The sequence below is a fragment of the Heliangelus exortis genome, chromosome 11, assembly GCF_036169615.1.
Source record: "Heliangelus exortis chromosome 11, bHelExo1.hap1, whole genome shotgun sequence".
NCBI classification, from domain to species: Eukaryota; Metazoa; Chordata; class Aves; order Apodiformes; family Trochilidae; genus Heliangelus; species Heliangelus exortis.
Window position 1 is genome coordinate 13,033,146 of NC_092432.1, and position 14,745 is coordinate 13,047,890.

Here is a 14,745-nt window from a genome sequence, read left to right on the forward strand (position 1 = left end):
TGGCCTCCCCAGGGCTGAGCACAGGGGCAGAATCCCTTCCCTGGACCTGCTGGCCACACTGTTCCTGATCGAGGCCAGGATGCCATTGGCCTTCTTGGCCACCTGGGCACACTGCTGGCTCATGTTCAGCTTCCTAGGATGTGTTGGGTTGGAAGGGACCTTTAAAGATCATATGATCCAACCCCTCTGCAGTGAGCAGGGACATGGTACAGCTGGTACTGGTTAAAAATAATCAAAATCTGCATTTCTTTATCAAGATGCTACTCTATCTTGTTAATCTTAAAAAATTAAGAAAGCTTCCAAGACCACCCATTTCCATCCCCAAGTCTTGGAGATCTGAAGGCAGCATGAGTTCTATAGTCTGTAGAAGAGATGGAAATGAATTAGAGATCAATTGCTATGTACCTCCTGTAGCTCAAGAAAACAGATTTACTCAAAATACTTCTGAAGAATTTGATTTTTAATGCTTGCTGAATTCCAGATTGTCCTTATTTTTTACATCGTGTATATAGGAAATGATTATATAAAGAAACCTTGCATTTTGTTTGAAAATACAAACCTCTGGACCCATATGTGAATTTTACATTTATCTAATTTTTTTTTTATCTAATCTTTTTTATCTAATCTTTTTTTTTTTCTTGTTTATAGATTGAAGCTGGACAATATTGCACCTTTGTTATTTCTACGGATGGTTCTGTTAGAGCCTGTGGTAAAGGCAGCTATGGGAGACTAGGACTGGGTGACTCCAATAATCAGTCCACTTTGAAAAAATTGACTTTTGAGCCTCATAGATCTATTAAAAAAGTGTCCTCTTCAAAAGGATCTGATGGTCACACTTTAGCATTTACAACAGAAGGGGAAGTTTTCAGCTGGGGTGATGGTGACTATGGCAAACTGGGACATGGAAACAGTTCAACTCAGAAATACCCCAAACTTATTCAGGGTCCTCTGCAAGGCAAGGTATGTTTTGTATGGTAGAAAACATGTTTTTGTTCTGTTCAGTTGTGATGTTTTATAAAGTCTGAAATATATAAAATCTTAAGAAAAAGTTTTATCGAAACTTCTCTTTAAAGCTGGGTCAGCATTCTGCAAAGCACTAGAGTTTATAGATACCTTTAGCCCTGTGATTTGGCCAATGACATTGTTAGTGGGCCTTCTTATAGTTGTAAGAGTGTAGCCTCCTTATGTGCTTTGCTGAACTGCAATGAAGTTCCAGGAGATGGAACTTTTGCTCTAGGAGCTTTTTTTATCTGTACCATTAGGACTTTTTGTAAATGAGTTTTTAGTGGCTTCATTTGAAATGTAGCTTTGTATTGTCCTTCAAAGCCTTCTTTTGCCTTTGTTTTCCCCAGTGTTTTTAGCATCCACTGGTTCTGCTTTTTGCTGCTGTAAGACTAGGATAATCATTGCTTTAAATTTGCTTGACAAAAAAATCATGACCAGTTTATATCTAAATAAACTTTTCTCTGTGTAATCATTTCTACTTATCAAACACTAAATAGAAAAGATTTCAAAGACTAATTTATGTGCGTACTTGCTCCATATGAGAACAAATTGATTTATGTAGACTGCTACTGAAACTTTTATAAGGTTTCCTAATCAATTTGCATATAAACTTTATTTTTATTTTTGCACGGACTGTAGGTTGTTGTGTGTGTGTCAGCTGGATACAGACATAGTGCTGCTGTTACAGAAGATGGAGAGCTATATACTTGGGGAGAAGGAGACTTTGGAAGATTAGGTAATTCTAAAATCTCACAAGATGTTTTTGAAATAATTCCAGTGTCTGGTAATTGTACTGTACATGTATTTGCCTTGTTCTCTTATTGTCCCCTTTAAGTACATATGCAAGTTAACACAAGTGTGTGTAAATAAATGACTGTATTAAAACTAGTGCAGAGATTCTTAAAGGATTTCAATGCAGTTAGTTTTACAAAGATTCTATTTTTGAGAAAAAATTATTTTAAAGAAAAGCTGTCTTCGTTTATAAAACTACATATGGTTGCTACTGCCACTTAAATATTAACACTGGATGTTATTTATAAACTGGATTTCTATATAAGCATCATCTTGTGATGGTAGGTTCTTTGAACAGTGATGAATAACTGGCTAAAAATACTCAGGGTCTGATTCTTATGTGATACTAACAAAGATACTTGACAATGAGTCTTCCAGAATGGCTTGATGTAATTTTGCCTTAGTATGTCTAAAAGTTAAATTTAACTGAAATTTCAAAAATAAAAAAATAGATATTAATGGCAGACTGATTTTCACAATCCTTTCCTCCAAGAACCTGTGACATTCTGTTTGTGGAAAAGCAGAGCCCATTTCTCCAAAACAACGTATTACTTATTTTTAACTCAAATCATCTAAAATGAAGTATAAAGCAGCAGCAGAGTTGCTTACACGTGAGCTGCTCTGGGACTCTCTGAGCAAGGGGCTCACAGAGCCTGTGGTGTCTGTGCTCTGCAGAGTGCCATGCCCTCCAAGGCCCTGAACTGACAGGACATTTGTCATTTCTGACACAGCCATTTCTACACTGCCTGTTTTAGGTACCCACTTAGCTCTTTAAAATTAATTCTGGTATTTCTGCATCACACTGAAGCCATCCCTGCAGCCCCCAGCCTGCCCTGCATTTCAGGCTCTTCAACATCAACCTTGGTTTGGAGCGTTTCTGTTTGCTAAAAGTTCACTTGTCTGGTTCATCATCTTTGCTGGTATGCCCAGTGCAAAACCACCTGTTTCAAGCAGGGTCAGTGCAGCCAAAAGATTCTGGACAGAAAATGGCTTCCAGTTGGGCTTCAGTTATTTTCTACTGTCTTTGGTCATGATCACCAACCAGGGGGGTAAAGACAATATCTGACAAGGCAGAAGATGAGGACAGTGTTTTACAGTGTAAAGTGCCACAGATTTTCAGAGTGATCAGTACAAGTACTGAGCCTGTCTCTTCTGTTAAGAAACAACGCTGCATTACAGGTTTAACCTGCAATTTTGGAGGAATTGTGGAAAACTCACTGAGATTTAGGTTAATATAGGGGGGCTTGGGGCATGCAGTGGTGTGTTCAAATGCACAGCTAAAAAGTAGCATTTAATTAGATCATAGTAGCTCTTCACATTTGATCACTTGTGGTTACCATGTAGTATTCTTTTTTACCTCTGTTCCCCATTTTAAATCCCTGCCTGCAGAATTTGTGTAGTTCATGGTAAATCATGCTTATTATGAAGTAGTTGATACTATAATGTATTTGGCTTCTGCAGAAAGGACCAGTTAGAACTGTGACTTTCTAAAACTTACAAGTTTGCTGCTTTTATTTGCCTGTGCAGTGTGCACACTTCTATTGACAGCAGTAAGTGTGATGTTATTTTCCCTTCCTCATGCTGTTCAGGCAACCTGCTGGCCAGTATTAGGCAGTATTCCAGCTAATTAACTACTATTAAAGGCAGTTGCACAAGTGATTATTTTTTATTTCTTTTAAACTAGGTAGAAAATAGTCCTGTGACTTAGTGGCAGTAAGGTAGGAAAAAGTGTTCTTGATTATGTCTTAAAAAATTAAATGCTTGTTAACTTTTCTATAGATCTCCTCCCAACCCTACTACAGGTTTTTCCAAAAAGTTGGCAGAAAGTATAATTTGTGATAATTAATTATTCTGGAGTTTGTAAAATCTTGCTGAAATTGCAAACCATAAATAGGTCTCAAATCTTCATAAGAAGAAAATACGTTATTCTTTTTTTCCTCAGGTCATGGCGACAGCAACAGCCGCAACATTCCAACCTTAGTGAAAGATATTAGCAATGTAGGAGAGGTTTCCTGTGGCAGTTCACACACAATAGCTCTGTCAAAAGATGGGAGAACAGTATGGTCATTTGGAGGAGGAGATAATGGTAGGTAAAACTAACATTTTGGGAATAATTTTCCTCTTATTCCATCTAACTCATAGCCACAGTACTCCTCATCGTTTGGTAGCTGTTCAGGAAAAGGATTTTTGTAAAATCTGAACACAACGTTTGAAGTTTAACTGCAAGTTTATACTAAAGTATGGACTTTAAAAATGGATTAACAGAAGAATGAGAGGTTTCCAGGGCAGAAAGCTCAATGAATGCATAAACAATTCTGGAAAAAAATCTTTGCTGCTAACCTTGAAATAAACTCACTTATTTGATATGACAATAACTCTCTTTGTGTACTAGAAACTTGCATTTAAACTGCATCTTGGAGAAACATCTGCTGTCTCCAAAGTGAAGGGCTTCTGAGCTTCATTGCCATCAGATGCTTTGTCAAACACAGAATCATTCATTTTCTATTATGACTGTATTTAGTTACATATGGTTATGCTACCAGAAAAAAATTAAAACTCAGATGAAAATTACTATATTATTGCTTCCTAACCTAGTGTGGGAAGTGAGGAAAATGTAAATGACATAAATCTCATAATCAAATTGGTGGTTAATAAAACTGGGTAGGAGTTAGAATTTAATTCAAAAGCAAGCTCTGACATGCATGTGTAGAGCTCTTTCCCCTCCTCTGTCTCCCTCTTTCTGTAATTTCAGTTGAAAAATAATTTTCAAGCAGGACAGGAATCTTAACCTTCACAATTTATTGGGAGTTTACTCTTCTGTTTCAGTAAACTATACACAGTTTGGCTTTTGGATGTTAGTGATGGGGTACTAAAATGTAGGAAAGCTAAAACAATAAGAATCTAAGTATGATCTTTGTAGAAATTATAAATGTTAGTAATACAATTTTCTTCTCCCTTTTGAGGAAATGTTTTTCTGTCAAGACACTGAGATGGTCTAGTGACAGTCCTTGTTTTTGAGGTAAATGAAAAGGGTGAAGTTGTGGAGACAAGTAGCTGTTTTCAAGAGAAACTTAAAGGAATAATAAGGAAATAAAAATATTGAAGTTTACCCAAATGCACACACTGCATGTTAAGAAAAAATGTAAAAAAGTTGTGGTCTTTTTCAAGAAGAAATTTTTAAATCTCATTTTTTTGCCAAATATTAAAAGATTTGGAAGATTTTAGTAATTGAACAGCAGGCAGTGATTGCTGAGTGTAGGTATTTGGAATGAATACTTGAATTTTTAAACACACTATAATAGATCTGTATTTTCTGACGTTGGTAATTGCTGCAATTAAAACATTTTTGGAAATCCAAGGAGTTCCTTTTGGATATTTCCAATTGTTGTAGTTTATATAGTGGAAATACCTTTCACTGATGTTTCTTCCTTTTGTAGGCAAACTTGGTCATGGTGATACAAACAGAGTATATAAACCTAAAGTTATAGAAGCCTTACAAGGAATGTTCATTCGAAAAGTTTGTGCTGGGAGCCAGTCTTCACTTGCCTTGACATCAACAGGGCAGGTAGGGAAAAACAAGTTTTCACTCAAATGATGAAAGCTGATGAAGATGATGTGGGTTCATTATTTCAGCAGTTATTATTTTGACCGTTGATAACAAAATTCTACTGTTACTTAAATGTCAGTAAAATTCTTGATTAGAGTTTGACCAAAGTGCTGAGATTCTAATGTTCTAGAGTAACAAGAATGTGCTGAAGAGTTATGTAAAAGTACACTGTTTAAGAGCCTTGTCTAGCTGCAGAAAATGAATTATTTTTAGGTTAATAAATATAATCAGTGCAAAGTGTATTCAGGAAGCAAAGTGGGCTCTGGAAGCAAAAAGCAGAGACATGCTTGTAATTTTTAGTGTGTTAACCAACTCAAGTGGTTAAGTGATTTACTAGTTTTTAAACAATGTACCTGTGTTTTAGACTAGGGGTGCTAACTGAAAATTTTGTTTCTAATCTGACACGTAGATTATATGAAATATATGGTAGAGTCATGAGAGTACTGTGCATGTTTTGTTGAAAGCATAATTGCAATTAATGTGCACGTGGTTATCTGTTGTTTTGTGCATCCATGATCACCAACAATACAAATCTGATGTGCTGATGTTTGGGGGTTTCTTTTTGCTCTAGGTTTATGCGTGGGGCTGTGGTGCCTGCCTTGGCTGTGGATCTTCTGAGGCAACTGCTCTCAGACCCAAGCTTATTGAAGAACTGGCAGCTACAAGAATAGTTGATATTTCAATTGGTGACAGTCACTGTTTGGCACTTTCTCATGGTAAAAAAAAAAAAAATGGTGTAAAAATACATAATCTTCTCTTGTTTAAAAGCAGTTGTATCACAGGTTTTGTTTTCTACTTTATTTGTTTCTAGATAATGAAGTTTATGCTTGGGGTAACAATTCAATGGGACAGTGTGGTCAGGGAAACTCTACTGGTCCCATTACCAAACCCAAGAAAGTGAGTGGTTTAGATGGAGTTGCAATTCAACAAATTTCAGCAGGAACATCCCACAGCCTTGCCTGGACAGCTCTTCCAAGGGACAGGTAACAGTTACATTGGGGGACAGTTACAAATTCTTACCCAGGACCACTTTGGGATACATGTAATTCTTTCCTGAGATGAACCACATTGTGTGTTTCAAGTATTCTGCTTGTAGTGTTTTGGCCATGGAGAGTCTTTTCTGCTCTATTCCTCTCTTTCCTCCACATATTTTCTTTCTTCTTTGTAAACTGTTACAGATTACAAGTGAAAATAGAGCAGCACCAAGGATTTGGATATTAGTTCTTTGTATATGAAGAATTTTTTTAGCTGTTAAAGAAAAATTAACTCTGTTTCCTAAAATTGGCAAGTTAGGCAGTAGGAGAAGATTATTAAAATTTAATATTATTTAATACTGATTATTTAATACTGAGTATAAAAAATGCTCAGTGTGTTTTATTTTGTGCTTTATTGTCTATGGCTTTAGGCAGTTTCCCTTGGTGCAGCAAGGAGTAAATGAAGCACAAGACTGGGGAAATGAAGAAATTTAGACAAATTACTGGCATGGGTTTAGACATTGTAACAAACTTGTGAGTGGTTACATGTTAATTTAAACTGAGAACAGGTACCTAAATAAATAATTAGATTCACAGTAACGGAAGTAATATGTTTTTACACCAAAGACATGAACAAGTAATTGAAGCAAACCCTTAAACTTCAGGTTTATATATGGACTCACACAAAGAAATAGTAAAACTGATATTTAGAAGTTAATTCATGAAGTATTTCAAATTCCCTCTTTTAAAGGGAACTGATAATTAAAAAAATAGTGAGACTCAAATAGTACTAATGGTACTACTCTGAATTCTCCTCCCTTTGTATGGAAGTCTCATTATAATCCAGCATTTGTACTAAAATCAGAGTACTGCTCAGCTTTGATTGTTCATAAATGAAGAGTGTTTGATTTGTAAAGACCTTGGCAGAAAAGAGAGCAGAAATAACTTCAAGGATTAGGAAGTTAATCTGCTTCAATCATATTACTTTATTGTAAGAAAAAAATGATTTGGTCAAGCATGTATTCAGCCTATTTCCATTGTGAATTTATTAAGGCAGTTGTAATATTTCAGTTGTTAACTCATTTCATTTTGATGTTTGATTCCAGGCAAGTTGTGGCATGGCACAGACCCTATTGTGTAGACCTTGAAGAAAGTACCTTTTCACATCTTCGTTCTTTTCTTGAGCACTACTGTGACAAAATTAACAGTGAGATTCCCCCTCTTCCTTTCCCTACATCAAGGTATACGCAACATATGCATATTATAGATGGTTATAAATTTTTTTCTTTACAACAGCCATGTGTGGCTTAGTCCTGGACAGTCTAATTTTAACAAGCTTAAGTCTAGTTTCTTCGCTCTTTCAGGTGCTGTTTGTTTGTATAACACAGGAGTTTTTCAGTGCCTCAAACGTAACAGAAGCTTTTGTCTGGGATTTATTTTAATTATGTGCCGAATTAAACATTTTCTTTCAGACTTATCCTTTAAAACACATTTTTCTATGTAGTTTTAATGCATTTACTGTTTCTGTACTTCAGTCCTGCTTTGCAAGTTCCTTCTGTAACCAGTTTGAGTGGATGCTTACTGACTCTAATCTACTGATAAACTTAGAGAAAAAACCCTCCTCAAGTGATAATCCATCAATCCATCCATGCAGTTCTAGACTAACATATGCATGGTGCTCAGACCAGGAGATGGATGGGGGGTGCCATTGTCTTCTGAGTTGGAGGCAAGGCTCTGATAAATCCCCATGTCTATTTAAGGGCTCAGATTATTTTTCCACCAGTGTTTTTAGCTTATGAGACTCTTTCATTCTTGAAGCACCAGATCCGATCACCTCTGAAAAAATAGAAATAGTTCAGAATAAATGAAAGACTTCTTTAAAGGTCACGTATGAGACTGCTATTCAGGTTTTGTCAAGTAGCAAAACTGTTCATCTAAATGAACAAAAGAGAGAAAGCTCCATTTTTTCAGGAAGAGATTTTTCTGGTTACCAAAGATTATTACCAAACATCCTAGTGAATCTTGTGTCCTTGCTACAAAATCTTCTCTTTTAAGAAGACTAGAAACCAATATTCTGAGTTTTCATTTTTAGTATGATCATTGTACTCTTAAATCTTCTGGAGAAGGCTATATTATTACTGCTTAAATGTTCTTCTTTTTTCTTTTATGTGAAGAATATATTTGTCTATTCATGTGTGTTGGGATGATTTTGCCTTCTAATTATGGGACTGTTTTCTAAACGGAATACCTCTTGGAACCATTGGCCACAAAGACTTTTCTTTATTCTGTCAGCAGATTGGCAGTAGGTTTTGAGAGTTTTTTTTAAAGCCCCAGTTGTAATTTCCTTATCTGTCTGGTATGCAAAATCAAATGAGAGCTAAACTGTTAGTTAACAAATAAGTGAAGAGGAACAAAAATAATAATTAGAGGGATTAACAGGGATCTACTGCTTTTCACAGGGAACATCACAATTTTCTTAAGTTGTGTTTGAAGCTGCTTTCCAATCATCTTGCCCTTGCACTGGCTGGAGGTGTGGCTACCAGCATTCTTGGCCGGCAAGCTGGTCCTCTTAGAAATTTGTTGTTCAGATTGATGGATTCTTCTGTCCCTGATGAAATTCAAGAGGTAAGCAATGCTTTTTTGTTTAAAGCAAAGTCTGCTACACTCCTTTTTCTTTGACTATGTAGTTAGAGTTTTCTCTGACATTCTGAACTTGGCAGTTAGATTAGCACAGTTTTGACTTAATGGTGTTACTTATTAAAATTAAAAAAATTAATCACTATCACTTTTTTATGATTTGAAAGCAGAGGAGAATGTTTGCATGAGGATATAAAAAAGCTTCCTTTATTTTGTAACATTTTAATTATTATTGCTTGTAATAATGAACCTAAAGTGTTTATATTGTGGATTGAGTAATAACTTAGTTGAGTAACTTCTCCTAAGATGGCACTCTTACATGAGAGAGCAACTTAGAAGGAATTTTTTATTGTTTTGACATCATGTTGGTCTCATTTCACTCCTTCACTGTGCTGCATATTGTACAGAATAAAAGATTAGTTTGCTATTTGGTTGTAAAACTTAGGTGTTTTGAATATATCATTTGTGATATACTGTATTCATAGAATCATAGAATCATAGAATTGGCTGGACTGGAAGGGACCTCAGAGATCATCAAGTCTAACCCTTGATCCACTCCTGCTGCTGTTCCCAGCCCATGGCACTGAGTGCCACATCCAGGCTCTTTTGAAATATCTCCAGGGATGGAGAATCCACCACTTCCCGGGGCAGCCCATTCCAGTGTTTGATCACCCTCTCAGTAAAGAAATTCTTTCTAATGTCCAACCTAAACCTCCCCTGGCACAACTTCAGCCTGTGCCCTCTTGTCTTGCTGAGAGTTGCCTGGGAAAAGAGACCAACCCCCCCTGGCTCCAACCTCCTTTCAGGGAGTTGTAGAGAGTGATGAGGTCTCCTCTGAGCCTCCTCTTCTCCAGGCTGAACAGCCCCAGCTCCCTCAGCCTCTCCTCATAGGATCTGTGCTCGAGTCCCTTCACCAGCCCAGTTGCCTCCTTTGGACCTGCTCCAGGACCTCAATCTCCTTCCTGAGCTGAGGGGCCCAGAACTGGACACAGGACTCGAGGTGTGGCCTCACCAGTGCTGAGTACAGGGGCAGAAAGATAGACTTGAGTTGCTGCTTCCCCTCCCTCGAAAAATTAATTTCTTCCACTCTAATTTTAGGTTGTAATTGAGACTCTGTCAGTAGGAGCAACAATGCTACTGCCTCCACTGAGAGAGAGAATGGAATTGCTACATTCTCTTCTACCCCAAGGTCCTGATAGATGGGAAAGCTTATCGAAAGGACAGGTAAGGTCAAGTAAAAATGTGCCATGCTGTGAAAGCAGTTGTGTTTGTTTTTTTTTTCCTAGAACTTTTTGAACAGTGAGATGAGTTGCATTTTCAGAGTGCAAGCACCTTATTGGTAGGATGCAGCACAAAACCCAATTTAAAAAAATCTTTTGCCTGGTGAGGTAAAGTGAGGTAAAGACCACTACATGTGTTCTCACATAAAGTTTGTCTACTAAAAGGGTAGAATTGCTGTGTTAGCATATCTGGATGAGTTTAAAGCTTAGATATTTTTGAGCACCACCTTGATCTAGCAAGTCTTGGCAACAGAAAATTTAACTATTTTCTTGGAAGAATACTTTTCCTACATGGATTTTGCCCTACTTTTTTCCTTTATTGAATATAAAGAGTAGGAATTGCTGAAGACTGGTAGATTTGCCCAGTATCCTACAAATGCAAGGAAAGACATTGAAAGAAAATCTGTTCCTGTACTTGAGGGTAGTAGTAACTGAAGCTTCAGCAGTATTCTCAAGTTAAAAATTCAGAGAAACTGTTGTTCAGTTTTGTACAACAGGATCCTGGTCAAATGCTTTGTTTCTTTGTTTTATAAACTGTAGAACAGACTGGTTTACACTGATATTGAAGCTGTGGAGAATCTTCTGATTCTAATTTTCTAAAGATTTCTGAAGATTAGCACTGGTACAAACTTAAAACCTGACAATTACTAGGGTAAGCCTGGTTTGTCAGAAATCATAACCAGAAGCAGTGGGGAACATGACTGAGATTGGAGGTCATGAGGTTATTGATCTGCATCTGCCACCTTCCTTGGGCTATTGTGTGCTTGCCAGCCTCCCCCTTACCCCTCTCAGTAATCAGATAACTAGAACAAGCTGGAGAAAGCATTTGTTTCAATGTCTAAGTAATCTCTCTTAATCTCAGATTTTTACTAGATATGGTCATATAATTCAGTGTATTTCTCTGCTCCTTAATACTACAGATCTGCAGAAAAAACTTACGGATTTTTCTGGTGAAGTCCTTAAACTTATTTTCACGTCTTAATAGAGTATTTTTATTGCATAACTATGCCTGAAGCTTTTTCCTTCTTGTCTCATTATGTTATCAGCATTAACAGATAGCATTTTTTGTGTCTAAACCTTTTTCTTTAGAGAATGCAACTGGATATTATTCTGACAAGCTTGCAGGATCACACCCATGTAGCTTCCCTGCTTGGCTATAGCTCACCATCTGATGCCACAGAAACTTCCTCCTTATGTATCAGCTATGGAAATCTCTCTGATCAAACTTACGCTGTCCAGAGCAGCCATCCAGATACTCACCTAGCTGAAATCTTAATGAAGACTCTTCTAAGAAACTTGGGATTTTATACAGTATGTATAGGCCTTGCATTTATTTATTTAATGGTAACTGCTGTTAAATACTCAGAAGGGTTAGAAGTTTTCTCCCTCTTTCAGAAAATGGTGCTGGTTTTGTTTATCTGAAATAGCACTGTTGTATGTGTTAGTGTGGACTAAAATTTCTAACTTTATGGTTCCAATGTCACTGGAGTGGTATTTATTGATTAATGTGGCTTATGTGAATATAGGTCGTTTCATATCAGACTGAAGTATTAGTTTGGCTTCAGAATTTTTTTGAAGATTGGGTGTAACACATCAAAAAGAACATCCATGTATGGAACCCTTTCTGTCTGCATAATCTCAGCCACCAGGGAAAGATGAGCAGACACCAGGAATGTCAGTCTGTTTAATTAATTTCACTGGAGTACCTACCTCCTAACAGTTCAGCAAGTGCATGGCAACCATCTTTGCCAGTATGTCAAACAGGTTGGTGTTCTTAGCTGTATCATGGTAGAGGCTGATGGGAAGTTTAGGGGAATGTAAAAGCAAGTGACTGACTCTTTCACCTTTTCACTCAACTAACCAGTTAAATAGAAGAGCAAAAAGAAAGCACACATTTTTACTTCTCTGTCATCACCTGGGCATGAGGGTTGGTGGGGTTTTTTGTTCTTTCCTCTCAGCCTCCACCTGTCTACCTTCTGCTCCTTTTATTGTCATCCCAGATAATGCAAGCAAGGATTCTAATACTTTATGTATCAGCCCACAATACATTCTAATGGGTTATTTCTTATTTTAGCATCTTGTAATTTGGGAGTCTGAGTGGGGAGTGAGTTCTTTCATCCAGTTATTATTGGTGAACCGAACAAAAAATATTTCTGCGTCTGAAAATACCTTTTTTAGAATAGAAATGTTTACTTGTCAGCTATCACAATCACTGCTGTGATTGTGTTCTCAATCATTGTAGCTTCAAGTCTGGTTATACCATGATCCACTTGACATCATTTTATTTCTTTGATAATCACAGACACACATGGTGAAGGTAAAAAATGTTTCTTTTAAGGTGGTAGTATTACAGCATTTGGAGACAGAGTCAGTTGGTTTTTCCCCCCCTTTTTGTCATAATAGGACCAAGCCTTTGGAGAACTGGAAAAGAACAGTGATAAATTTTTACTGGGTACATCATCATCAGAAAACAGCCAACCTGCTCATCTTCATGAGCTTTTGTGTTCACTGCAGAAACAGTTGCTGGCTTACTGCCACATCAACAGTGTTAGTGAGGTATGTGGCCTTATTTTTTTCATTTCAGAGGGGATAATTAATTAAATATGCATGAGCACTGCATGTGGTAAGATTCCTGATCAAAATCTTCTGAGTATGTGAAAGCTAAACTGATTTAAATAATGAACCCCTTAAATGCATTGAGAGGCTTATTCTTGTTTGTTTCCTTCTAGAATTCCAGCAGTGTGGCACTGCTTCACAAACACCTTCAGCTTTTGTTGCCTCATGCTACAGATATCTATTCCCGTTCTGCAACTCTGCTGAAGGAAAGCTCTTGGAATGGCAGTGTTGGGGAAAAACTGAGAGGTAAATGTTGATAAAAAATCAGTAATAGTGGCACTATAAGCTTTGGGTGCTATTTTTTTTTTTTTTTAATTAGATTTGAATGTTAAAATACCTTATTTTCCCTGTATCTGCATAAAGCAGACACTGCAGGCCTCCCCCCACAGGAGAAGATGAAGTGTCTACCCAAGGATAGCATTCTGTTTCATGCTTTTGATACATTTTCAATACAGGAATAATACAGAAGAGAGAGGATATTGTCCCTGCACTATTGCTTCAGTTTCATAGATTTTGTATTTCTCATTGTAAAAGTAAATTTTTTGAGATTACAGAAAAGCACAGAAGTAAAGTATGGAATGGATTAACAGTTATTTAACTAATTGCAATCCAACATGTACAGATGAGACATTTTGAGACAGCTGAGATATTTTTATGCAGTTCTGACTTCGGTTTGGCATACGGTTATATTCTGAGTTAGATTTGTTTCTTTGTTTCTCTGCAGATGTAATTTATGTATCTGCTGCTGGTAGTATGCTCTCCCAGATTGTCAACTCCTTATTGCTACTGCCAGTGTCAGTAGCTCGGCCCTTGCTGAGTTACCTGCTCGATCTGCTGCCACCTTTAGACCGTCTTAATAGACTGCTGCCTGCTGCAGCCCTTCTAGAAGATCAGGAATTGCAGTGGCCACTCCATGGTAAGTGCTACAATTAATACAGTCAGAAAAATAAAGAATGGCATGTTGCCTTTCCATACTGGAAGTTTAACTTTCCCTTTAAAGATGACAAGTTTTTTAAAGCTAAGTGTCTTGCTACACCTCCTTTTCAAATTCTTAAATGGATTCGTGCCCCAGTTGTGGAATACTTTGGCCTGCAGGCAAACTGCTTTGTTCTGTCAACTCAGATTATTTGTTATATATGAAAATACCATTCTTGTAAAAGAAATGGTGATTTTAGAAGCAGATTATCTCAAGTTGGAAGGAGCCCATAAGGAACATAAAGTCCAATTACAAGCTCCTTGTGGGACTTCCTAGAACTGGGCCATATCATTTCCTTGAAATCCAACAGACCACTTTCCAGGGAAGCCTGTTCCAGTGACTGACCACCCTCTCAGTGAAGAACCTTTTCCTAATGTCCAATCTGGACTTGACCTGATGGTAGCCAATAGATAGTTTTGTTGTGATCTGTTTACTTTCATGTGCAAACTTATGCTTCCAGTTTTGTGTTGTACCAGAGCTTTGTGGTAGAATCATGACTTAACTGCTAAATTTTTGAATATATGCCACCAGAAATTTCTAGTGCCAATGAAATAGAAATTCAACAACAGAGGTAAAGGTGGTAAAGGAAGTGCTATACTTCTTTGCCATCCACTGATATTTTTCGTTAATACTTTGGCAAAGTTTTCTGCTTTAATTAGGTAGTTTCCAGTTACCATTTAGATGTGTTTATCAGAATGCAAAGAAAAGCGTATTGGACAAAACAGGTGCTTGGGCACAGTTTGAAAGAGTTCATTGAGGGCAGACTTCATTGAGCATGAGTGGTTGTGCCATGAATGGTGATGTGGCCTCTGCTGATGTTTATAATGTTTATTTATACATTTATCATTATTATTATTA

General features: G+C 37.1%; 1 protein-coding gene across 15 annotated transcripts in view; it reads left to right on the forward strand.

Moving 5' to 3' along the window:
- HERC1 (HECT and RLD domain containing E3 ubiquitin protein ligase family member 1) overlaps window positions 1-14,745 on the forward strand; it is a 102,528-nt gene that overhangs the window by 27,336 nt on the left and 60,447 nt on the right. For all 15 annotated transcript variants that reach the window (XM_071754716.1, XM_071754715.1, XM_071754718.1 and 12 more), the window contains exons 5-17: window positions 649-960; window positions 1,645-1,741; window positions 3,740-3,883; window positions 5,235-5,362; window positions 5,976-6,120; window positions 6,216-6,387; window positions 7,485-7,619; window positions 8,838-9,003; window positions 10,114-10,239; window positions 11,385-11,606; window positions 12,699-12,851; window positions 13,025-13,157; window positions 13,636-13,827. In XM_071754716.1, coding sequence (XP_071610817.1) covers window positions 649-960; window positions 1,645-1,741; window positions 3,740-3,883; window positions 5,235-5,362; window positions 5,976-6,120; window positions 6,216-6,387; window positions 7,485-7,619; window positions 8,838-9,003; window positions 10,114-10,239; window positions 11,385-11,606; window positions 12,699-12,851; window positions 13,025-13,157; window positions 13,636-13,827 — 2,125 coding nt within the window. The remainder of the gene's footprint in view (window positions 1-648; window positions 961-1,644; window positions 1,742-3,739; window positions 3,884-5,234; window positions 5,363-5,975; window positions 6,121-6,215; window positions 6,388-7,484; window positions 7,620-8,837; window positions 9,004-10,113; window positions 10,240-11,384; window positions 11,607-12,698; window positions 12,852-13,024; window positions 13,158-13,635; window positions 13,828-14,745) is intronic.